This window comes from Enhydra lutris, unplaced genomic scaffold, assembly GCF_002288905.1.
Source record: "Enhydra lutris kenyoni isolate GAN:26980312 unplaced genomic scaffold, ASM228890v2 scaffoldscaffold24, whole genome shotgun sequence".
Classification (NCBI taxonomy): domain Eukaryota; kingdom Metazoa; phylum Chordata; class Mammalia; order Carnivora; family Mustelidae; genus Enhydra; species Enhydra lutris.
In genome coordinates this window covers 26,323,253-26,348,287 of record NW_019154108.1, presented here as the reverse complement: position 1 = coordinate 26,348,287, position 25,035 = coordinate 26,323,253, and the positions used below count along the sequence as shown (strand labels likewise).

Genomic DNA, 25,035 nt, shown 5'->3' with positions numbered 1-25,035 from the left:
TTCACCTATTGCAAATGGGTAGTTTTACTGTAAAAATTTGCAAATGACTTCTCCTATATAGGAAATCTGTATAATTTGATATGAGTGAATAATTATATTTCCTTATTTCTTCTCCATATATTTTATCCATAAAAGGTCCAAAATAAGCATTATTTTCTCCTTTAATGTAACCAAGTACAAGGATATCCCAGCTTTTAAAAACAATTACTACTTCCACCACAAACTTCTGCAAGAAATTATAAAAGACATAGATTTGAACACAGGGAAGAATTAGGAAAAAATATATTAATGTCACTTTCTAGCTTATGAATCAAGTCAGAGGGGCTCCTGGGTGGCTCAGTGGGTTAAAGCCTCTGCCTTCAGCTCAGGTCATGATCTCAGGGTCCTGGGATGGAGCCCCGCATTGGGCTAACTGCTCAGCAGGGAGCCTGCTTCCCCGCCCCCCACCCGCCTGCCTCTCTGCCTACTTGTGATCTCTGGCTGTCAAATAAATAAATAAAATCTTTAAAAAACAAAAAAAAGAATCAAGTACAGAGAGAATAATCTATAGAAATGCAAAAGAAAAACCTTGAAAAGCACCATTTCAAATACCCCTAGGAACCTGAAAGCCAGTGCCTAAAGTGAACTCCCTCTTTTAGTCAACTCCTTCAGCATTTCGTCCAATCCCCACAAGCATTTATTACTTATTTTCTATCTTGCATTTCAGATTATTCTCCAGTTGAGTCAACAAACATGTGTGCCCACTAGGTATCAGGTAAACTACCCAATGCTATAAGTACAAAGATGGAAAAGTACCCTGGGCCAAAGATCCAATACCTCTCTGATCAGTCTCCACAAAACTCCCCCTCGCTTGCCCACTATTCCTACAACCCTTCATTCTGATTCACCAATTTTTGCCTCTTTCCCAGGCCTCTCCTAACTTTATCTACTTTAGTATTCAGTTTAAATTTCACAGTCCATCAATCTCATCATTTTCATTACCTAGTATCTCTTTCTTCTTCAGTCACACACAAACACCAACCACCTTTTCTACCTGTCACTCAGCAACAACACATGGCGAAAGCACAAATTCTTAGGAGACAATGTCCTTTATCTTCCTATCATTTAACACTACAAACATGCCTGTCTTTGCAATGATTCTCTTCTTCTTCCTCTTATTAGCCCTTCTAATCAAAGCAAAAAATCTCACTTTGCTTTGGATCCAATCCTGCCCCGTGTCTAATGCTGCAGATTATCCTCCATTTCTTAGTTTGCAAGGCAATATATTTTCCTGGTTTTCATTCTTGTCTAAAAACTATTTCAGGCAGCTTTACTGGTTCCTCCTCATCTACCTGGATCTTTAGATGGAGGAGCTCTATCAATCGACAAGCACCGTGCCCATTATCAATGGTACAAATTTCATCTCTGTGCATCTAGCAAGCCAATGTAAAATCTCTACTTGGTTAACTTTCATGCACCTCATTGCCTTCAAACCTGGTTTTCCTCCAGTATCTCTATCCCTGTAAATAACACCACATTTTTCTTATCTTAACAGATAAAGGGCTAGTGTCCCAAATCTATAAAGAACTTAACAAACTCGGGGGGCCTGGGTGGTTCAGTGGGTTAAAGCCTCTGCCTTCGGCTCAGGTCATGAACCTGGAGTCCTGGAATCGAGCCCCACATCGGGCTCCCTGCTCTGTCTCTCTGCCTACTTGTGATCTTTGTCTGTCAAATAAATAAATAAAATCTTAAAAAAAATTTTTTTTTCCTAAGAACTTAACAGACTCAACACCCAAAGAACAAACAATTCAATCAAAAATGGGCAGAGGACACAAACAGATATTTCATCAAAGAAAACATACAAATGTTAACAGATACATGAAAAAATGTTCAACATCATTTGACATCAGGGAAATACAAATCAAAACCACAATGAGATATGAAATACCACCTCACATTGGTCATAATGGCCAAAATTAACAACTCAGGAACGAAAGATGTTGGCAAGGATGCAGAGAAAGGGGAACTCTCCTACACTGTTGGTGGGAATGTGAGCTGGTACAGCCACTCTGGAAAGAGTATGGAGGTTCCTCAAAAAGTTGAAAATAGAGCTGCCCTATGACCCAGCAATTGCACTATTAGGTATTTATACCAAAGACATAAGTGTAGTGATCCAAAGGGGCACCTGCACCCCAATGTTTACAGCAACGATGTCCACAATAGCCAAACTGTAGAAAGAGCCCAGATGTCCACTGACAGATGAATGAATAAAAAAGATGTGGTATATACATAAAATGGAAAGTTACTCAGCCATCAACAAAAAAAAAAAAGAAATCTTGGGGCACCTGGGTGGCTCAATGGGTTAAAGTCCCTGCCTTTGGCTCAGGTCATGATCCCAGGGTCCTGGGATGGAGCCCCACATCAGGCTCTCTACTCAACGGGGAGCCTGCTTCCACCTCTCTCTCTCTCTCTGCCCGCCTCTCTGCCTACTTGTGATCTCTGCTTGTCAAATAAATAAATAAATCTTTAAAAAAAAAAAACAAAATGAAATCTTGCCATTTGCAACGACACAGATGGAACTAGAGGGCATCATGCTAAGCGAAATTCATCAACCAGAGAAAGACAATTATCATAGGAATTCACTCATGTGGAATTTAAGAACAAAACAGAGGAGCATAGGGGAAGGGGGGGGAATTAAACAAGATGAAATCAGGAAGCAAACTATAGGAGACTCTTAATCATAGGAAACAAACTGAGGACTGCTGTGGGGGGACAGGGTAACTGGGAGATGGACATTAAGGAGGGCACGGGATATAATGAGCACTGGGTGTTACATAAGACTGAGGAATCAATGAACTCTACCTCTGAGATACTATACGCTATAATACACTATATGTTAATTAATTGAATTTAAACACACACACATACACACACACACAAACACACACACACACACACACACACACATTTTCCTGCCCAGCTACTCAAACCAAAAACCTGGAAATTATCTTTCTCTCCTTCAAGGACTATATCCACCAATAATCATGTTTTGTCTATCGTAGTCCCTAAATATGTCTTAAATACTTCTTTGTCCAAGCTCTACTGACTTCCTTGTAGTAGAGACCACAGGCCATCATCATGTGTTGCCAGGACAATTCAAAAGTACTTACAGATCTGATCCCCCTGCTTCTACTATTCTTTATCTCAAATCCACTGTACTGTAGCCAGTAGATATTTTCATAGCACTCAAAATGCTTTTTTTTTCTATATTGGCTTATAGATTTTATAGATTGGCTTTACAGATTTTGTCTCTCCGCTAACCTGTATATCACTTTTACTGGTACCCTCAGCACTTACATTATGAATAGATACAATTTTTAAAAATTAAAACAAAAATAACAGCCACCTGGGTGGCTCAGTTGGTTAAGTGTCTGCCTTCAGCTCAGGCTGGGATCAAGCCCTGCATCTGCTTTTCCCTCTCACTCTCCCACTGTGTTCTTTCTCTCTCTCAAATAAATAAATAAAATCTTTAAAAATAAATCTTTAAATATTCCAGACAAATATAGGTGAATATATAACTGACCTCAGGATTGCAGAAAGAGTTTCTGTATTAAAGAAGAAGAAGAAAACGAAGAAGACAAAGAAGACAAAGAAGAAGACGAAGACGACAATGAAGACGAAGAAGAAGAAGAAGAAGATGAAGAAGATGAAGATGAAGAAGACAAAGACGAAAAAGAAGAAAACGAAGAAGAAGATGAAGAAGAAGACAAAGACGCAGAAGACGAAGAAGAAGACGAAGATGAAGACGAAGACGAAGAAGACAAAGACAAAGACGAAGAAGAAGAAGAAGAAGAAGGGGAGCGCTTGGGTGGCTCAGTCCTTAAGCATCTGCCTTTGGCTCAGGTCATGATCCCAAGGTTCTGGGATAAGCCACCTCACCTGGCTCCCTGCTCAGCGGGGGGCCTGCTTCTCCCTCTCGTACTCCCCCTACTTGTGTTCCCTCTCTCACTATGTCTCTGTCAAATAAATTAAAAATCTTAAAAAAAAAACAAAAGATGAAGCACGGTTTAGTTTTAAAGTCCTAAGGGCATAGGGCAACTGCCTCCTAATGAAGCCTATTCTACTTCCGCACATTGCTGACTAAAAAGAGCTTCCTTGTTTTAGCCTTAAAATGTAACTTCCAGCTATTAGTCCTACTTTGGATAGTAGGTCTCTTGCATACCAAACAGAATCATTCTAATTCTTTTCCCACTTTGATTATTTGAAGAGAGTCATTAGATCAACAAAAGAGTTTGATCATAAAAGGCAATATTTTAATTCTAAACTTTCATTGTAGGCATATATTTTATGTTCTGATTAGTGACAAACTTTTACTAGTCTACTAAAATCTCAAATGCTAACCCAATGAACACTTTGAAGAAGGAAGTGTAAAATTATTTGAGTTTATGGTTTCACTCTGTACTACTGACAAGCCTCAGCCTAAGCAAAGGCAAAAGGAAACACAAAAATGAGAAAATGACAATAGGAAAATTTCAGGGTAGAGGTTATGACAGAAGGAAAGGAAGCAGCAGCTTCTAATATGTAAGCTTGCACTATCTGCATCTCACTTTTAAACTGTATCTTGAATTGTTATAAAAGGAGGAAACTCATCAAAGCTTGCTGAGAATCCTAGATGTCTCTGTTTTAAGTTGTTAACACTACTTTATTTTTCTGTCATATGTCATTTGTGATTTACAAACTTCTTTTATAGCCTAGGGATACTTTCTTCAAAGGAACTCCTATCAGCAAGCAAATATATAAAAACAGGTTGAGTTGGACAACTATTATAGCCCTCCAGATCCTACCAGAGCAGGCAAGAGAGTTTCCATTCATTCAATAAATATTTACTATTAAGCACCTATCATCTGCCAGAAATAGGGAGTCAGCAGGAAGTAAGATACATAAGACAGTTTCCTGAGGAAACTTCAAGTTTAGAACACAGTTTTTAAAATTACTGCTTTAAAAGATTAGGCCTGAGCAAAATTCTGGAAGGAAATCCTTTTCTCTATCCTCCCAAATCCTCACATTTCTCATTGACCCCAAATAGCCCAATAACGTGTCAGATGATAACAAAAATATCTTATTAATAAAAAGAGAAAGTTCATTAGCAGTCCTAAAGAGTCAAAGGGGCGCCTGAGTCTATGTCTGTGGCTCAGCGTCTATCTCAATTTCAGCTCAGGTCTTGATCATAGGATCGCTGAGTTTAAGCCCTATGATGGGCTCCATGCTGTGGCCCAGCACGGAGCCTACTTAAAACAAAACAAATAAAACAACCGTTTAAAAAACAAATAAAATAAAATGTCATAATTTTTCCTTTGAAAACAAGTCACTTAATTACCTGGAGATGTTTTTAAATATAAATTAAGAAGTAAAAGCATTCTGGGGTGCCTGGGTAGCTCAGTGGGTTAAGCCTCTGCCTTCGGCTCAGGTCATGATCTCAGAGTCCTAAAATCGAGCCCCGCATGGGGCTCTCTGCTCAGCAGGGAGCCTGCTTCCCTTCCTCTGTCTCTGCCTGCCTCTCTACCTACTTGTGATCTCTGTCAAATAAAGAAATAAAATATTTTAAAAAACAAAGTCAAAGCATTCTACAATACAGAATCAGTGCTGGCTATCATTAAAAACTGAAATTCAGGAAAAATAATCCTCATAACTGGCTACTACAAAAAAAAAACAATAAATGTTGAACATGAATACTCTCAAGCTAAGGCAAGAGTGGCTTTTCAACAGAATATCTACACCAAATTAAAATTTTAAAACATGCTCATTATTTAGAGCAAATCAGACAAGACAGTCACAGGAATACCAATTATCATAAACTCAAAAGAGGGGAGCCTGGGTGGCTCAGTTGGGTGAATGAGTGACTCTTGATTTCGGCTCAGATCATGCTCCCAGGGCTGTGGGTTCAAGCCTCATGGCAGGCTCTGCACTCAGCGAGAAAGTCTGCTGGAGATTCTCTGCCTCTCCCTCTGCTCCTCCCCTACCTCTAAAATAAAAAATTAAATCTTAAAAAGTAAAAAAAAAAAAGAAACTCAAAAGAATTCGTTCATTTTATTCTTTCGGGTGTCTCAAAAGTACAGTGTTTTAACAGGTACTGAAGGGAATAATGGAAGAGTAAACTCAGAAGCCACAATGTCTCAGTTCAAATTTTAATTCTATCATTCACTAGCATTGTGTTGAACTTGGACAATTTAGATAAATTTATCTCTACCACAATTCCTCATCTGTATAATAGGATCAATCACAATGCCTTATTCCTTAAGTTTGATATAAAGATTAAATGAGTTAGTGAAATACTTAAAATACCATGTAAGGTACTCAAAAAGGTATCTTTAAAAAACCAATCAAATAATTAAACACTACACTGCCAGTATAGCAACTCATCTAGCAGCAACAATGAATGCCACAATACGTAACCACTTTCTTAAAAATTTACTAATGCCTGCTGCAATTCTATTTAAAAATTCAAGAAACCATAAGCAAAAATGTTATATAACCTCTAAACTACATATGGAATGTAGAACAATTTTAACCATAATAATCTAGGTATGTAAAATTCAAACCAAAAATTCAAGAAACAGCCAACTGCTAAGTATTCAGTAAATTCAAGCAATGCAGTTTAAAAAAATTCTTCTCTGGTGGCCACTAGATATTTAAGAAAATAAGCAAAATGTGACATCATTGTAAGATGAGTTTCTGTCCTTTCCATAGCTTGCTTTTATTAATCTAGGACCACTTAGTATTCATGAGCATGAACATCCCTATTAGCTATTAATTTCCATAAGCCATTTATTTCCATACCTAGTCTACTAATAATTGAGAAACTGTTAAAGTAAACAAATGCTGCCACCTTGTGGAATTATAAGTATGGTATTAAATAACCCAACATGATCCATAAAGCAAAAGGAAAACTTTAAAACCAAGTTTTTCTCTCAGTCAGATTCTCAATGCAGTGAATGACCAACACTAGATATATTTCATGCAATTTTACAGTAAGAATAATTTCTTCCACAATGTAATGAAATAATGCAACATTATTAAATAATGTAAATTCAACATTATTTGTCATTTCTAATATGTCTTTATCTCTTTTCCCAAAAGAAATTCTTCATCAAAATTTCCTATTTTGAGAGGAATTAAAAGCCTTTAAAGTAAATTTATTATCAATGATGTGTGTCAATATGAGGAAGTAGGAAAAGCAAAAAAATCTCCAGGGCTGTGAAACTGGCAAAGTCTCCCTGAATACTCTTTTTCTTGTTGCTACCTACTAGTCTTCATCTCTCCTCTATTATATTATAAACCTTCAAAACTGAAATGTTTTCTGAAATGTCAATTCAATGTCAATGAAAGAAAAGATGTTAGCATGCAAGATGAAATAACTGAAGGTACCTTTTAAATTTTTAATTGAAATATTTTAATAAAACAAATCTCACTTTTAAAAACATTTATTTATTCCAGAGAAAGAGCAAGCAAGTAAGCATGGGCAGGTGGGGGAAGAGAGCCTCAAGCAGACGCCAAGGGAGTGCGGGAGTCTGACATCCGGCGAACTGCATCAGCCGGGCAGCCCTAATCTCACTTTCATTAAGTGGTATTTCCAAATTGAAATCTCATTTAAGTCTTCAGTAAACTTCTGCCTCAGAATACACAGTGTTCTGACATAAATGTCTCTGTATGATCAAGAGTTAATATTCCTGAAACCAATATTACACTATGTGTTAACTAACTAGAATTTAAACAAAACTTTGGAGGAGGGAGGGAGGACTTAATAGCATTTAAAAAAAAAAAAAAAAAAAAAAAAGCCCAGAATCATATTAAAATCAAGCTTAAAAAAAAAAAAAGCCCAGAATTACATTAAAATCAAGCTATTTTAATTATATTAAAATCAGTTTTCAAAAATGATGAAAACAGGGGTGCTGGGTGGCTCAGTTCTCGAGCACCTACCTTCAGCTCAGGTCATGATCCCAGGGACCTGGGATCAAGCCCCTCGTCAAGCTCCCTGCTCCTCCCTCTCCTATTTCCCCTGCTTGTGTTCCTTCTCTCTCTCTCTCTGTCAAATAAATAAATCTTTTTTAAAAAATGATGAAACAAAATGGCTCTTATTCTTTTTTAAATCCTAGAGATGTATAACCAATTCTAGATTTCTAACTAGAAATGATGCTTTTGTAATATAAAGTTAAGATGGAAATTTTTACTATTTTTGGATTTTTGTTCCTTCCTTAATGGAAAAGAAAATACAATGCAGGATGAATTTACAGTGCTAAGGGACATTAATCTATATTAAAATAGAGCTATAATCTGCATTATATTTTAGTTGAGTAGAGCCACATAATTACAGGTAAATGTATTTATCAGGTCATTATTATAAACTTCCATCGTTTTTGCCATTTCATATTCAAGCTACATCTCTGAATCTCTTAAAAATATATATTATACATTCTTACACTAGTTAAGAACTTAAGGGGCACCTGGGTGGCTCAGTTAAGCAACCAGCTTTTGGTTTCAGTTCAGGTCACGATCTAAGGGTTGTGGGATTGAGCCTTGTGTCAGACTCCTCTCTGGGTGTGGAGACTGCTTGGGATTCTCTCTCCCCCCTCCCCCCCTTACCAGCTCCCACTTGTGCACAAGCACACCAGTGCATTCTCAAAAAAAAAAAAAAAAAAGAAAAAAGAAAAGAAAGAAAAATTAAGTAATAGTATTACACTGTCACTCCAAGCTAAAGCATTTCAAAAACTTTCTTACATTTTTTTCTACAAAAACACTGAAATAATACTAAGAGCTTTCCTAAACCAAGCATCAAATCTGGCCAATTCACGATTGTACTCTTAGCCTAGCCCACATTAAGGGGTAGATTAATTTTTGCTATATAAATTTAATTACTCATTTAATTAATTAGTTAAATAAGCCCCACAATCTACTGCATTTTCAAGTTTTAATCATTCCAGTGCTTGATAAAGAAAGCACATATTACCAACACATAGGAAAAAAAAAAAATGAATGTGAGGGGTGCCTCGGTGGCTCAGTGGGTTAAGGCCTCCGCCTTCAGCTCAGGTCATGATCCCAGGGTCCTGGGATCGAGCCCCACATCAGGCTCTCTGCTCAGCAGGGAGCCTGCTTACCCCCTCTCTCTCTGCCTGCCTCTCTGTCTACTTGTGATCTCTGTCAAATAAATAAATTAAATCTTAAAAAAAAAATGAATGTGTGATTCTTGTCTTACTCGCTACTGCGCTAAACCAGCTGGAATACAATCAACAGTTAGCTGCAAGTCTCTTTAGGTATCAGCTTAAATTCCAAGACCGATATTCTTATATTTTAATAAAAAATCTTTGTAATGGAAATGGAAAACCATACATAATAATGTACTGGACAAGTTAAAAATTGCCAAATTCTTGATCTGTATCAAAAATCTTTTTAAGGTTTCTTTATTTTATCTAGGAGATTTGAACAAAAACATGCAATGTGATGATACAAAGGGATTACTGGAAACTGTGTTACATATGATACAGCCCTGTGTTTTTAAAAGTTCATATTTACATTCTTAAGAATATAAGGATGAAATGACACAGAATCTGAAATCTGTCTCAAAATCCTTAAGTAGGGGCACCTTAAGTAGGGCTCAGTTAAGCATCTACCTTCAGCTCAGCTCATGATCCCAGGGTTCTGGGATCGCGCCCCAAGTTGGGCTCTCCACTGAGTGGGGAGTCTGCTCGTTCCTCTCCTCCCCACTCGTGCTCCCTCTGGCTATTGCAGTCTCTCTCTCTCTCTCTTTCATATAAATAAGTAAAATCTTTTAAAAAAATACATAAGCAAAGAAAGAATGAAAACTATAAAAGAAGCAAGTATAGCAAAATCTGGATCACTGCTGAATCTGGAAGATGACTATATGAGGAATTATTATTCCATTCTATTTTTATGTGTATTAGAAAATCATTTTAGGAATTTTTAAAGAATGGTCACCAAGAAAATGAAGATAAAAATAACATAATAACAAAAAGATAACAAAATCTCAACATTTGAAAACTACTAAGATATGTCTCAATAATCCATGAGTCAAAAAAAAATCAAATTTGAAACTTAAAAGCTTCTTGAACTGAATGAAAATCTATCTTTGATGCAATTAACAATAAACAGTCATAAAATTATGAAAACATCTCCACTTACAGCAGCATCAAAAAAAATATGAAAGAATTAATCAAAAGCAAAAGATTTATACATGAAAACTACGAAAAATTGCTGAAAAAAATTAAAGAAGAGAAAAATAAATGGAAATATATCTCATGTCCATGAATCAGAAGACTGAATATTGTTAAGATGTCAATATTACCCAAAGTAATCTAGAAATTCAATGTAACCCCTGTCAAAATCTCAAGTGACATTTTTTGCAGAAATAGAAAAAACAATCTTGAAAAAGAACAGAGCTAAAACACTCACAATTTCCTGATTTCAAAATTTACTAAAAAGTTCTGATAAAACAGTGTGTTGGGGCACGTGGGTGGCTCAGTCTGTTAAGGCTGACTCTTGATTTTGGCTTGGGTCATGATCTCAGGGTCATGAGACTGAGTCCCCTGTTGAGCTCTGTGCTAGGTGTGGAGCCTGCTTAAGATTCTCTCTCTCCCTCTGTCTCTGGCCCTAGGCCCTGTCTCCTTTAAAAAAAAAAAAAAAAAAAAAAAAAAAAAGGTGTAGTAGTGGCAATACAAAAAGATATATAGGTAAATGCAGCAGAGAAGAAAAGAGAACCCAGACATAAACCCTTGCACCCTTGCATATACGGTCAAATGACCTTTGACAGGAACGGTGATACCATTCAAAAGGGAAAGGAGTTTTTCAAGAAGTGATGATGCGGATACTGCATATCCACATGAAAAAAAGAATGAAGTGGGTGGGATCCTTACCTAAAACCATACACAAAAATTAACTCAAAATGGATCAAAAAGTTAAATCTAAACCACAAAACTATAAAACTCTTTTCATGACTTAGGATTGGATACTGATTCCTGAGATATGACATCAAAAGCATAGGCAACAAAAGAAAAACAAATTAGACATCATGAAAATTATAAAATTCCGTGAATCAATAGACAATATCAACAAAGTAGAAGAGAACCCACAGAATAAGAGAAAATATGTACAAATCTGATAAGAGACTAATAACCAGAATACACACAGAACTACTGAAACACAACAACAACAAAATTCAAAACTGGGTAAAGACTTCAATGGAAATTTCTCTGTGCCAATAAGCACAGAAACAATGCACATCACTAATCATTATGGAAATACAAAGCAAATCTAAGAGCTACCAACCACCTCACACCTGTTAGGATGGTGACTATCAAAAACAGGGAAAATAAGTGCTGGCAAGAATGTGGAGAAACTGGAAGCCTTATGCACTGCTGGTGGAATTTTAAAATGCACAGTATGGCAGCTCATCAAAAAGTTGGAAATAGAGGGGTGCCTGGGTGGCTCAGTGGGTTAAAGCCTCTGCCTTCGGCTCAGATCAGGATCCCAGGGTCCTGGGATTGAGCCCCACATCAGGCTCTCTGCTCAGCAGGGAGCCTGCTTCCCCCTCTCTCTCTGCTGACTCTCTGCCTACTTGCGATTTCGAGCTCTCTCTCTGTCAAATAAATAAATAAAATCTTTAGAAAAAAAAAAAAAGTTAGAAATAGAATTACCATATAATCCAGCAATGCCATATCTGGGGATATGCCTAAAAGAACTGAAATCAAGGTCTTGAAGAGGTATCTGTTCACTCATATTCATAGCAATATTAGTCAGAACAGTTAAAAAACTCAGAAGCAACATATGTGTCCATCATCAAACAGATAAGCAAAATGTGGCATAAACATACATACAAGGGAGTGTTATTGAGACTTAAAAAGAAAATTCTGATATATGCTACAACATGGACAAAAACTGACAACATTTTCCTAAGTGAAATAAGCCAGTCACACAAAAAACCAATACTGTGTGATTTCACATATATGAGATACTCAGAGTAGTCAAAATAATAGAGAAATAAAGTAGATGGGTGGTTGCCAGGATTCGGGGAGGAGGGGAATAAAGAGTTACTGTTTATGGGGCGCCTGGGTGGCTCAGTGGGTTAAGCCGCTGCCTTCAGCTCAGGTCATGATCTCAGGGTCCTGGGATCGAGCCCCGCATCGGGCTCTCTGCTCGGCGGGGAGCCTGCTTCCTCCTCTCTCTCTGCCTGCCTCTCTGCCTACTTGTGATCTCTGGCTGTCAAATAAATAAATAAAATCTTTTAAAAAAAAAAAAAAGAGTTACTGTTTAACAGGTATTGATTTTCAGTTTTACAAAATGTCAAGTGTTAAAGACAGACACTGGTGACACTTGCAGCATTATTAAGAAGGTATTTATTAAATACCACTGAACAGTACAATGGTTAAGTTAATGTATTTCATGTTACATGTATTTTATCATAATAAAACCAAAATTTAGAAAAAAGAAAAAATACCACATCAAAATTCATGGGATGCAGCTGATGCAGGGCACAGAGAGAAATTTAAAGCATAAATTATATTAGAGAAGCAAATTTTCAACTCAATCACTTTAGTTTCTACCTTAAGATAAAGCAAAGATAAGATCTACCAAAGATAAGAGGCAAATTAAGCCTAAAGAAAGCAGGAAAAAAATAAAGTTAAAGCAGAAATCAATGAAACAGAAAAATACAGAGTATCAATAAATTAAGAGCTACCAATTTGAAAAGACAAATAAAATTGATAAACTTCTAGACGAGACTATTAAGGAAAGAAAAATAAAGGGAAACAAGTTTCCAATATCAGGGACAAGAAAGGGAACATCATTAGAAAATCTAAAGACATAAAAGGATAATAAAGGAATACTACAAACACATGATAAATTCAACAACCTAGGTGAAATGGACAAATTCTTTTAAAGACACAAATTAAAAACAATGTTCAATCAAGAAAAAATCAATAACCTGATTAATCTTATACTGCTTTTAAAAATTTAATTTGTACTCAAAACTCTTCCCTCAAAGAAAACTCAAGGCCAAGATAGTTTCACTGGAGAATTCTACAAAATATATAAAGAAGAAATAATACCAATTCTTCACAAACTGTTGTAGAAAACTGAAGATGAGGGAGCCCTTATGAGAAGAGCATACATACCCTGTCACCAAAACCAGACAAAACCATTATAAAAACACAAACTGAAACCCAATGAGGTGAATACTATTAACCATTCCATTTTAAAGATGAAGACATTGAGGACTAAAGAGATTCAGGAACTTGCCCAAGACCACAGAACTAAAACTGACAGGCAACCTGACTTCAGAACACAGACTCTTAACTAGAACAATGAAACTGTCAAATTAAATTTTAGATACTCTTGCAAAAGTAAATAGTAAAGGGTGCTGCCCAATACTTACCTAGAGACTATGCTGGAACCATTATACAGATCACTAGCATATGACAATGTAGCCAAAGGTCGTACTGAATTGTATCGAGTAAACTTAGACAAGCATTCCTGAAATTCATCCAACTGGCTTGCAGTTCTACTATCATCTACACAAAGAAAACAAAACAAAATAAATGGAATTGCGATGTAAGTCAAAAAGCAGTATACACAGATTAAAACTTATATTCTAAATACAAACAATTCTTAAGTATTTTTTTAAGATTTTATTTATTTATTTGACAGAGAGAGAGAGATCACAAGTCAGCAGAGAAGCAGGTGGGGCGGGGGGTGGGGGAGGGAAGCAGGCCCCCTGCTGAGGCTTAACCCACTGAGCCACCCCAGGCATCCCATTTCTTAAGTATTTAGAAAACACTAGTATGCACATATTATTCAGGTGATCTTTCAGCTTTAATAATTTTTTAGTTGTTCATTGAAAGACACTGTCTCTTTCAACACCAATAAAAACATACTATAGTTTATGTTTTAAGCAATAATTTCTTAGAAAAATAAAAAAGTACCTCTGATCAAGAGAAATTTAATCTTTTATTAAAATAAAAATTCTTTAAAATGGAGAAAGTGGAGATGGACAGGAGTACATACACTAAGCACATTTGTTATTTTGAAGGAACACATTTACAGAGATACTTCTGCATGCCCACATTTATTTACTATCAAAACACAATTTATGGGGCGCCTGGGTGGCTCAGTGGGTTAAGCCGCTGCCTTCGGCTCGGGTCATGATCTCAAGGTCCTGGGATCGAGTCCCGCATCAGGCTCTCTGCTCAGCAGGGAGCCTGCTTCCCTCTCTCTCTCTCTCTTTCTCTTTCTCTGCCTGCCTCTCCATCTACTTGTGATCTCTCTCTGTCAAAAAAAAAAAAACCCACAATTTATAACATAATTTAGATTAAGAAAGCAACTTTTTTAAGTAAAAATAAAGTGAAATACTTGTTCACATTATACTTTAATATTTCTCAAATCCAATTCTGAAAAGGGAGTGGAAAACTGCAATATATCAATTATTCTCAAAAATAAACAAAATGCTTCTACTCAAATGTCTTGGTAGAATATGGAAAATTCCATCCACTAGAACACTGTATAAATACTGAGTAAAGTCCATTTCAGTAAACTATTCATAATGAAGTTTTGTGGAATTTAAATCATAAAATCATCTCATATAAGACTGGGATTAAATACAGCTATCCATTCTCTAATCTAGAAACAAGACTACAGAGAAAACATGAATAAGAAATCATTGCTTTTCAAAACTGCTTTACATTTGGACTTGTATTTTCCTTTCCAAAGAAAGAAAAGTAAAACACCCAATTTAGTTAGCTTCCTAACTAAAATTTGAAGTAAGATTGTTACAACACTGTTTTTATACCTTTCTCCTTACTTTTAGCTCATACACATACAGACACATACAATTTTTTCAAGGTAAACTTTTTCGTGATTCCCCTGCTTTTTAAAGATTTATTTGAGAGAGAAAAAGAGAACACGTGTGCATTGGCCCATGAGAAGAGGAAGAAAGAAAGAGAGAGAGGAAGCAGACTCCCTGATGAGCAGGAAGTCTAATGTGGTGCTCCGTCTCACAACCCTGAGATAACCTGAGCCAAAACCCAAGAGTTGGACACTTAACCAAATGAGCCACCCAGGTGCCCCATAATTTCCCGTTCTTAAATGTCCTCTAAATAAGTAGGCATAATGAAATTCAGATATAAGGATCATTATGTCTGGGGTACCTGATGGCTCAATTGGCTAAGCATCTGCCCTCGGCTCAGGTCACAATCCGGGAATCCCAGGATCAAGCCCCCTGTAAGGCTCCCCATGTCAGACTCTTCGGGAAGTCTGCTTCTCCCTCTGCTCCCTACCCAGCTCGGCTCGTGCTCTCTCTTTCTCAAATAAATAATAAATAAAATCTTAAAAAATAAGTCATTACATTTACAGAGTTAAGGTACCAAGGATAGAGAGTAAAGAATTTATTTAGTTCATCTGGAGATATTAGGTTATCTTGAAGATAACTACTGACATAAACTTATCTAACACTTATTACAATGAAAAACAATAGCTAGTCTCTGATACTAAGCTTCTGTCTCCAATATTTTACATTTTAAAGGTTTAAACACTAACAGCAAATTCATCCAATAACCTATATCAAAGGTTCCAATTTTATAGTGTTTCCATTCTAAAAACAAAAAGCAAACCCAATTAGCATGCACTGTCATAATGTTACTTAAATAATGCTCCTCCTCCATAAAAATTATTCTCAGTAAATTCAACAAACTGGAAATACATCATGGGTTACTGCAGTAAAACAAATCAACTTTACTACAAAGTGGTTTGAATGTAACAACTAATTGAATCTTTTTACACATAATCCTGTTAACTGAGTACTTCATGTAATAAATAGTGACTGCAAAGACACCTTAGATATTTGTTTATGTATTAATTTAATGTAAATCTATTCTTTCATATTTTGACACCAATCCCTAAGGACAAAAAATTCACAAGCATTCAAAAGAATGTATATTCTGTTGAAGACCATAATCTTTTCCTGGGTAGCTAAACTTTCCTGGTCATCTACCTATTCATTAACACCTACTTCCAACAGAAGTTATAAAGAAAACACTAAAAATGGTTATTTTAGTATCTGAAAGTAGAAGGATTCAATTTTCATGGTTATGAAAATGTAGGATTTTGTTTGGTTGGTAGATTTATGGTTAATAATCACATATATCTGCAAGCATATTATTTTTCCTATTCCAATGACAGATTAGTTTGTGAAAGTGTGTTTGGCATTTCTTTTCTCTCTTCTAATGCTTTATAATTTACCTTCTCTTCCAATTACAACTAAGAGTTCAGAGCATTAATCTCTTAAGCTTCACCTCTCATTTTCAGAGTTGAAAACTGAAAGTCAGAAAGAGGGGATGAATTCTCATTTAAAAATATACAGAAGGAAAAACACTATGTACTCCATTAGGTAGAAGTTAAAATTTCCTCTTCAGAGTTAAGGACAATAGGAGGACCTTCATATCCAGCAATACGGTAAGTGTAGTCAATGTGAAAGTTCAGTAAGACAAACTTGAGACTCCTAAAAACTAAGGACAAATGTTTTAAGTACAATATAGCCCTGCCCACAAAAATGAAACTTAATCTTCCTCCTGATTTTAATTTATCCCACCTTCCAGTAATCTTACATCCCCAAAATAAATTGGTCTGTGACTACAGCTTTACTCTGCCACAGCATGCCTATGCTGCTAGTTACTTAGAAATTATTCCCCAATCTCTCTTTCCTACCATGCTTTTTTTAAATGTCTGCCATTTGCCTATGGATGTATTTCAAAATCATACCAACAAATAACATCTAACAGGGTTAACGTGAACCTTCTGCCAATCAGATTCTAAGTCTCAAACCATTTTCAATTTCACAGCTTTCTACTCCACTTTGCAGACTATTAGAGGCTCAGTAAGGGGCTCAATTCCCAGGCAACACAATGAAAGTTTTCCATCTTATAAAAACTGTTAATCATTAATTTCATATACATTTATAAACAAAGCTTGGCTCCCTCACAGGAAAAATGGTATGTAAACCTCCTTTTTCCTCCACCACCAATCCCGATGCAAATTTTTCCAAAGGTCCTAAGCAATGTATAGATTTTATATTTTTTTCCTTCCAATTTTTATTTAAACTCTAGTCACTCAGCACACAGTGCAATACTAGTTTCAGGAGTATTCAGTGATTCATCACTTACATATGACACCTAGTGCTCATCATAAGAATTGTGCTCCTTCATCAGGCTCTCTGCTCAGCAGGGAGCCTGCTTCCTCCTCTCTCTCTGCCTGCCTCTCTGCCTACTTGTGATCTCTGTCTGTCAAATAAATAAATAAAATCTTAAAAAAAAAAAAAAGAAAGAAAGAAAGAATTGTGCTCCTTAATACTCCTTAATACCCTTAATACCCATCTAGCCCATCCCCCACTCATCTCCCTCCATCACCCCTCAGTTTATTCTCTATCTCTTATGGTTTGTTTTCTCTCTTTTTACCCCCTTCCCATATGTTCTTCTGTTTTGTTTCTTCAATTCCACATGAGTGAAATCATATGGTATTTGCCTTCCTCTGACTTATTTCACTTAGCATAATACATACTAGCTCTGTCCACATCATTGTGAATTGCCAAGATTTCATTCTTTTTGATGGCTAATATTTTATAGTGAATATATACCACATCTTCTTTATCCATTCATAACTCAATGGACATCTGGGCTCTTTCCATAGTTTGGCTATTGTTAGTAATACTGCTATAAACATCAGGATGCACGTAGGCCCCTTTGAATCTGTATTTTTGTTATCCTTTGAGTAAATACCTAATAGTGCAATTGCTAGAACATAGGGTAGTTCTGTTGTTGACATTTTGAGAAACCTCCATACTGTTTTCCAGAGTGGCTACAAATGTTTGCATTCCCGCCAATGTGCAAGAGGGTTCCCCTTTCTCCACATCCTTGCCAACAACCGTTGTTTCTTGCGTTCTTAATTTTAACAATGTGTACATTTTAATATAAACATGCCTATTCAAGAAAAAACTAAGGACAAATTTTAACATCTAATAAAATATCACTCTTCTTTTTTCTTGGTGGTCTTCATTTTGAGCAGGTGTATTATTAATGACATGAGTTAATTGAGCACCTAACTTATACCAAGCATTATATTTTATAGTATATGTGCTGCCGAAGCAAACAATATTTTATATTTTATAGATATATTTATATCACCTATAAATCCTAAAAAACAAAACAGAACATGGGGTTGGTATTAATGTCCCTACTTCATTGGTGAGCAAAGACACTGAGAAAGTTACAGCTCAACGGGCAGAACTATAGTAATGCAATGAAAATATCCAATGTTATCATGTCCATGACATTGCATAAGTTATTTCCTGTATTTGAAGAAGTTTCTAATTAACTTAGTTAACGAATTCTAGCCTTGATGAAATATAATCCTCTGAAATGCCTACAGTGATCATTCCCTTACATTTCCCCATTTTCAACTTGGTGAGGATCTCTCATTCCTAGCTGTATTAGTGGATATTCTTCTCTATTCCCCTAATACACTTATACAACATATAATATCACATACCTGTTGCTTTCCGCCACTGAATTTATAAAACTCCCTAATAAGAGAAATCGGTTCTTTCACCTTTTTATTCTTAGCAGAAAGGACAGTGCTTAGAACTTAATAAATGTTTAATATTTAATAATAAGAGGCAATTGAATGGAACTTACTTTTCCTAGCAACATATTCATGGTTGATTTTTTTTCTTAACTTTATATAGCTCACTTCACAAAGATTAAAAATCCCCAAATAGAGGGAAAAAACAAAAATAGCTATGGGAAAGCAATGTTCTTCAAGATCGCCAAGAACCTCCACAACATTCTGGTAGAATATGTCAAAAATACACACTTTTGCTCTATAAATAGGACGTTATATAAATTCAGCATAAGAAGCTAGAAATGGATCTGACATAAGAATCTGATGTATTTTTAGAAGTCTGGAATATGTACCTGAAATACGAGACATCCTTGTAGAAAAGTAACATTGCTCTAAGTCTTCAAAATGAGCAGTGAGTCGTTTTCTTCTTGATGCTAATGTGCTGTTATACCAAGGCTGTTTCTTTGTCTAAAGTAGTAACAAGAAAAGATACTTGTAACTTAGGACAAATGATAGTCTTTTTCTGCACAGAATATCTAAATGATTGCATATTCAAAATATCAACATATTAAAATAACTACAAATGGTAAATATTCATAGTTCTTACCATATTTTTCCATTTTTATTTTAAAATGCAAATAGGCTAAGGGTTTGAAGGAGCTGGGGGCCAGCTCTAGTCCCAGAGCCCAAGGCTCCTGGGGAAGCCTGGTTGTAATGTAAGGGAAGGCGGAAATCTATCAACATACATCAGGTTATACGGAGGTGCACAGGTAGGGGAGGATGAGATGGACCAAAGGCCAGAGGGGAGAGGCTTCTGGGGATAGTGAAATGCCTGAGAATGGGGCCCCATCAGGGAGAAGGAAGAAGCAGCCCAGTGGGGGCAAGTGCTGAGTCCTAGCTGGGCTAGGCCCCTGGTTGGTACAATATAGTTTGCTCTAAAACGCTAATCTTCCAGCAAAATAAATAAATAAATAAATAAATATGCAAATAGGCTCTCAAGGCCAATTTTATAAGAATGAAATAAGAAGCTTCTTTCAATTCTCTAAATTAAATTCAGATAGAATCTGTTATAACTACCATGCTAAATTTTAGAATTTTGAGAATTTTAATGATGTTCACAAGAAAACTAAGGACTTTGACATCATCCTTATATTGCAGCCCTGTATTCTGAATAACAGAAATAGTCCTTGATTGTCAGAATATATATTTAAGTTAATACTGATTATTAAATTAAGGGGCAATAATATGTAATACACATGTACTGATCTAAAATATACATTAGAAAATCAGAATAACTAAATCCGATATATATAAAGCCAGCAAACCTGAAAAATACTGGCATAGAAATCTATAAAAAAAGAATCTATGATCCTCAATATTGCCTACACCATGTTAAACGAAAGGATAAGACAATTCTTTCCACAAATGGCTATTGTCTATGATGCTTGAGGCCCACAAACAGACACAGAGGAGACACATGATGAGAGCTTGAGAGACACAAGTTCACCATAACTATACAACAACTGCAAATGTATCTAAGTAAGAAATATCAAGGCACTACCTTGAACAAAACACTCTAAAGTGAACCCCTGCTGAAACTGGATGGTAGGTAAAAATCTTATTTTAAAGCAGTGCTTGGATTACAAGAAATTAAGTAAGACAACTTCCAAAGATGTAACAGATACACAACCAAACAAGAAGCTGAACTCAGAGAAGTGGTATCAAAGAAAATATAATGGTGCAGAGGAGGGGAAAGACAACGAGGGCAATACTTAGAGACAAATAACAAATAAAAAAACTAAAACTGAGAGAGACTGAAAAGAGAATTTGTGAACTGAAAGATAAATCTAAAGGAGTTAACCAGAACTATTAGGATAAAAGATTAAAAGAGAGAAAATTTGAAACAGAGGTTAAGAAGCATAAAAGTATAAGGTTGAAAATATGGGCACTTAGAGACCTAGAAAATTTTAACAGACTGAAGAAGAAATACTTGAAGAATTCATGTTGACAATTTGTCAGAACTGAAAACAGACATAAATACAAAGAAATTATTCTTATCAAGTAGGATATTATAAGAGAAATCAATAATTAGACACAACGAAGCAAACTGTTTCTATCCAAAAACAAAATGATTTCAAAATCAGATAAATTAGGGCACCTGGGTGGCTCATTCGGTTAAGCAAGCCCCTGACTCTTGATTTTGTTTTGGCTGAGGTCATGACCTTGGGGTCATGAGATGGAGCCCCCAGTCAGGGTCCCCACTCAATGGGAGGTTAGCCTGAGATGCTCGTTCCCCTCCTTCTGCCCCTCCCCCAATTCATCGACAATCTTCCTTTCTCCCTCTGTCTCTATCTCTCTCATAAGTATATAATTTTTTTTTTTCCAAAGACCCCATCTATTTATTTAAGAGAAAGAGAGAAAGAGCAAGAGCACACTCAAGCACAAGCAGGGGGAGATCCAGAGGGAGAGAGAAAAGGAGAAGGAGACTCTCTGCATAGCAGGGAACCCAACGTGGAACTCAATTCCAGGCCCCTGGGATCATGACCCGAGCTGGAGGCAGATGCCTAACCAACTGAGCTACCCAGGCACCCCTAAATAAATAAATCTTGAAAAAAAAAAAAAATAACTCATCTGACAGGACCAACAATTAACAAAGAAAATACTGAAGAGCAATAAAAGAAGCTAAGGGAGCAAACCTTGGTTACCCTCAAAAAGTCGAAAGAAAACAATTCCAATCTAAAATTCAGATCCTGGGACACCTGGGTAGCTCAGTGGGTTAAGCCTCTGCCTTCAGCTCAGGTCATGATCTCAGGGTCCTGGGATGGGCTCTCTGCTCAGCAGGGAGCCTGCTTCCCCCTCTCTCTCTGCCTGCTGCTCTGCCTACTTGTGATCTCTCTCTCTCTGTCAAATAAATAAATAAAATCTTTTTAAAAAATAAATAGATAAATAAATAAATAAGATAAAATTCAGATCCTAACAAAACTATCTTGCAACAAAGTGAGCTAATTATTTTTTCATGTGAATGAAAACAAAGACTATTGCCTAAAGCCATTTCTAAAGAAATGTGTGAAACTGTATGCTTGAAAAATTCAGTAAACAAACCAGAAGGCCTGAACATAAAATGAAAAGAAGAAAACCTATAACCATTAAGCAATTTTAAATACCGTTTGCAACATTAATTATAATATCTAAATTACGGTGCTTAAGAATAAGTCAGAATAAATACACCAAAAAACGGCATATAAATCAGAAGAGTGAAGAAAGTTTCAATTCTGGAGCACTTAATGTTGTTCAGGAGAGTAATTAAGATATTAAATTTAATGAAAAATTGCTCAATATCACTGATCAGGGAAATGCTAATCTCAAAACCACAATGGAGATATCACCTCATACCTGTCAAAATGGCTAAAGTCAAAAAAAAAAAAAAAGAAACAAGCAAACAAACAAGTGTTGACAAGGATATGGAGAAAAAGGAGCCCTTGTATGTACACTGTTGATGGGAATGAAAACTGGTTAAGCCACTGTGGAAAACAGAATGGAGATTCCTCAGAAAATTAAAAGCAGAACTACCATATGATCCAGTAATTCCACTCCTGGGTATTTACCCAAACAATGTGAAAATACTAATTCAAAAAGATGCAAGCACTCTATGTTTACTGCAGCATTATTTACAATAGCTAAAATATGGAAGCAGCCCAAGTGTCCACTGATAGATGAACAGATAAAGAAGATGTGGTGTATGGGTGGGCGGGGGGATATTACTCAGCCACGAAAAAGAAGGAAATTTGCTATTTGCAACAAACATGGATGGATCTGGAGGGTATAACAGGGTTATACTTAGTAAACTAAGTCAGAAATAGACAAGTATCATATCATTTCACTCACATGTGGAATTTAATAGAACAAAACAAATGAACAAAGAAAAAAAGAGACAAATCAAAAAACAGACTCTTCACAGAGAACAAACTGATGATTACTAGAGAGGAGGTAGGCGGGGAGATGTGTGAAATAGGTGAAGGGGATTAAGATTATACTTATCACAATGAGCACTGAGTAATATATAAAACTGTTGTATCATTATATTGCATATCTAAAACTAATACAGCATTGTATATCAACTAAAAAATTAAATTTCTTAAAAAGATGATAATAAGTTTAGATTCTGTTTAGGTGTTAAGTCTGGATCAATTTCAAAGATAACTACTGAAAGCATAGTAACAGAATAGGTAACATTTAAAACAGTAAAATGGTGGGAGAAGGGGGTAAAAATTTAAGAGAAAAACACAAAAAGTGAGACAAATAGCAAGCATTAAAGAGTAATAAATATAAATACTAATTAAATTAGTGATGGGAATTTTAAAACACAACTGTATGCTATCTGCCAACACTGAAAATATAAAGACACTAAAAATCTGGAAGTAATACCATGAAAAATAATATACTAGGCAAATTTAATCAAAGGAGGGAAAAAAAAAGAAGAAAAGCATTAATGGAAATGGAAATAGCCCCTGGAAATGCAAAACTTTCAACTTAATAATTGTATACCCAGTACACACATAACAGCACAGCATCAAAAATATATAAAGTGGGCACCTGGGTGGCTCGGTGGGTTAAAGCCTCTGCCTTCAGCTCAGGTAATGATCCCAGGGTCCTGGGATCGAGCCCCACCATCGGGCTCTTTGCTCAGCAGGGAGCCTGCTTCCTCCTCTCTCTCTCTGCCTGCCTCTCTGCCTACTTGCCTACTACTGTCTGTCAAATAAATAAATAAAATCTTTAAAATTAAAAAAAAAATATATATATATATATAAAGTAAAAATTCCTAAAGAAATTGACCAACCCAACAACATAGCAGATTAACCTCATCAACTCAACTAAGAAAATGATATGACCTAATTTAAAAGCTTAATTTAATGAATACATACAAAACACTGTATCCAATTAGAAACATATATTCCTCCTAAACATACATAGAACATTTCCCAAATTGGCCATGTGTTATATCACTGAATATGTTTATAATCTCAAAATGGCAGAATTTCTTAAATGAAACCCAAAGGGCACTAATTATAAAAGTTACAAATTCAGTAACTCAAATTTAGAACTTCTGTTCATCAAAATCTGTCATTAGAGACAAGAAGATACAAACTCCCAAGAAGATATTCACCATATGCACAACACCTAAGAAAAAAGTTATTACTACCTTGAACATATATTAAAGCTTTTATAAGTAAATCCAATATTTAAAAAATGGAAAAAGATATGAAATGCTGTTTCACAAAAAATAAAGACCAGTAAATATAACATGTTGACTTTAGAGTGTCAGAAAAATAAGAATTAAAACCAACAACTAATTTCTTTTCTTATCCACAAAAGTGGCAACCATTTACAGGTTCAATAGTACTAATTACTGACAAGGACGTGGAGAAACGAACTCCTATACTTCTGTGGTAGGAGCTTTATACTAATAAAAAGACTCTGAAAACAATTTGATATTATCGCAAAATATAAAAACTACTGATGTGTCTACCCTGTCACCCTCACTTCCTTTCCTAGGTACAAAATCTAGGGAAATTCTTGTACTAGTACATCAGGAGATATGAACAAAGATGCCCTTGATGGGGCGCCTGGGTGGCTCAGTGGGTTAAGCCGCTGCCTTCGGCTCAGGTCATGATCTCAGTGTCCTGGGATCGAGTCCCGCATCGGGCTCTCTGCTCAGCAGGGAGCCTGCTTCCCTCTCTCTCTCTCTGCCTGCCTCTCCGTCTACTTGTGATCTCTCTCTGTCAAATAAATAAATAAAATCTTAAAAAAAAAAAAAAAAAAGATGCCCTTGACAGCAAAAACAAAAACTCTACAAAAGCATAAAACGTATACAGGCTGGACAACTGATAAATTGTGGTACATTAACAAAATGGAAGATCAAGCAACTATATCCCTAGACATCAGGAACTAATCTTTGAAAAAACAGATCTCAAAAAACTACATATTTAATCATTTTTACAAAGTCTACATATAGCCAAACTAAATAATATAAGGATACACATATGTACAGTAAATCTATTTTAAAAATGTACGGTAAATCTATTTTAAGAAATCAACATACTGAAAAACAGAAATGTCAGAAAAAGTAATTAGTACTGGACATGAAGCAAGGTGACATAATTTGTTAGAAGCACAGGGGTAATTTGAACAGTTCTAGTAATTAACATTAAGAGCTCAGTTCATAGATTTTCTTTTATTGTAATTGTGCTTCTATTTACATATTCATGAAATATATTCATTTTTTTATGTACCAATATAATTTTATAAATTCTGAGGGGAAAAAAATCTGGATTTTTTAAGATTTTATTTTTGTCAGCCAGAGAGAGAGAGACAGCACACAAGCCG

General features: G+C 35.8%; 1 protein-coding gene across 2 annotated transcripts in view; it reads right to left on the bottom strand.

Annotated features, from left to right (window-relative positions):
* The window catches only part of LOC111150846 (ring finger and WD repeat domain 2), a 249,971-nt gene that overhangs the window by 138,880 nt on the left and 86,056 nt on the right, over positions 1 to 25,035 (bottom strand). For both annotated transcript variants that reach the window (XM_022508477.1, XM_022508479.1), the window contains exons 10-11: positions 19,005 to 19,119; positions 13,421 to 13,556 (exon numbers count right to left, since the gene is read on the bottom strand). In XM_022508477.1, the coding sequence (XP_022364185.1) occupies positions 13,421 to 13,556; positions 19,005 to 19,119 (251 nt within the window). The remainder of the gene's footprint in view (positions 1 to 13,420; positions 13,557 to 19,004; positions 19,120 to 25,035) is intronic.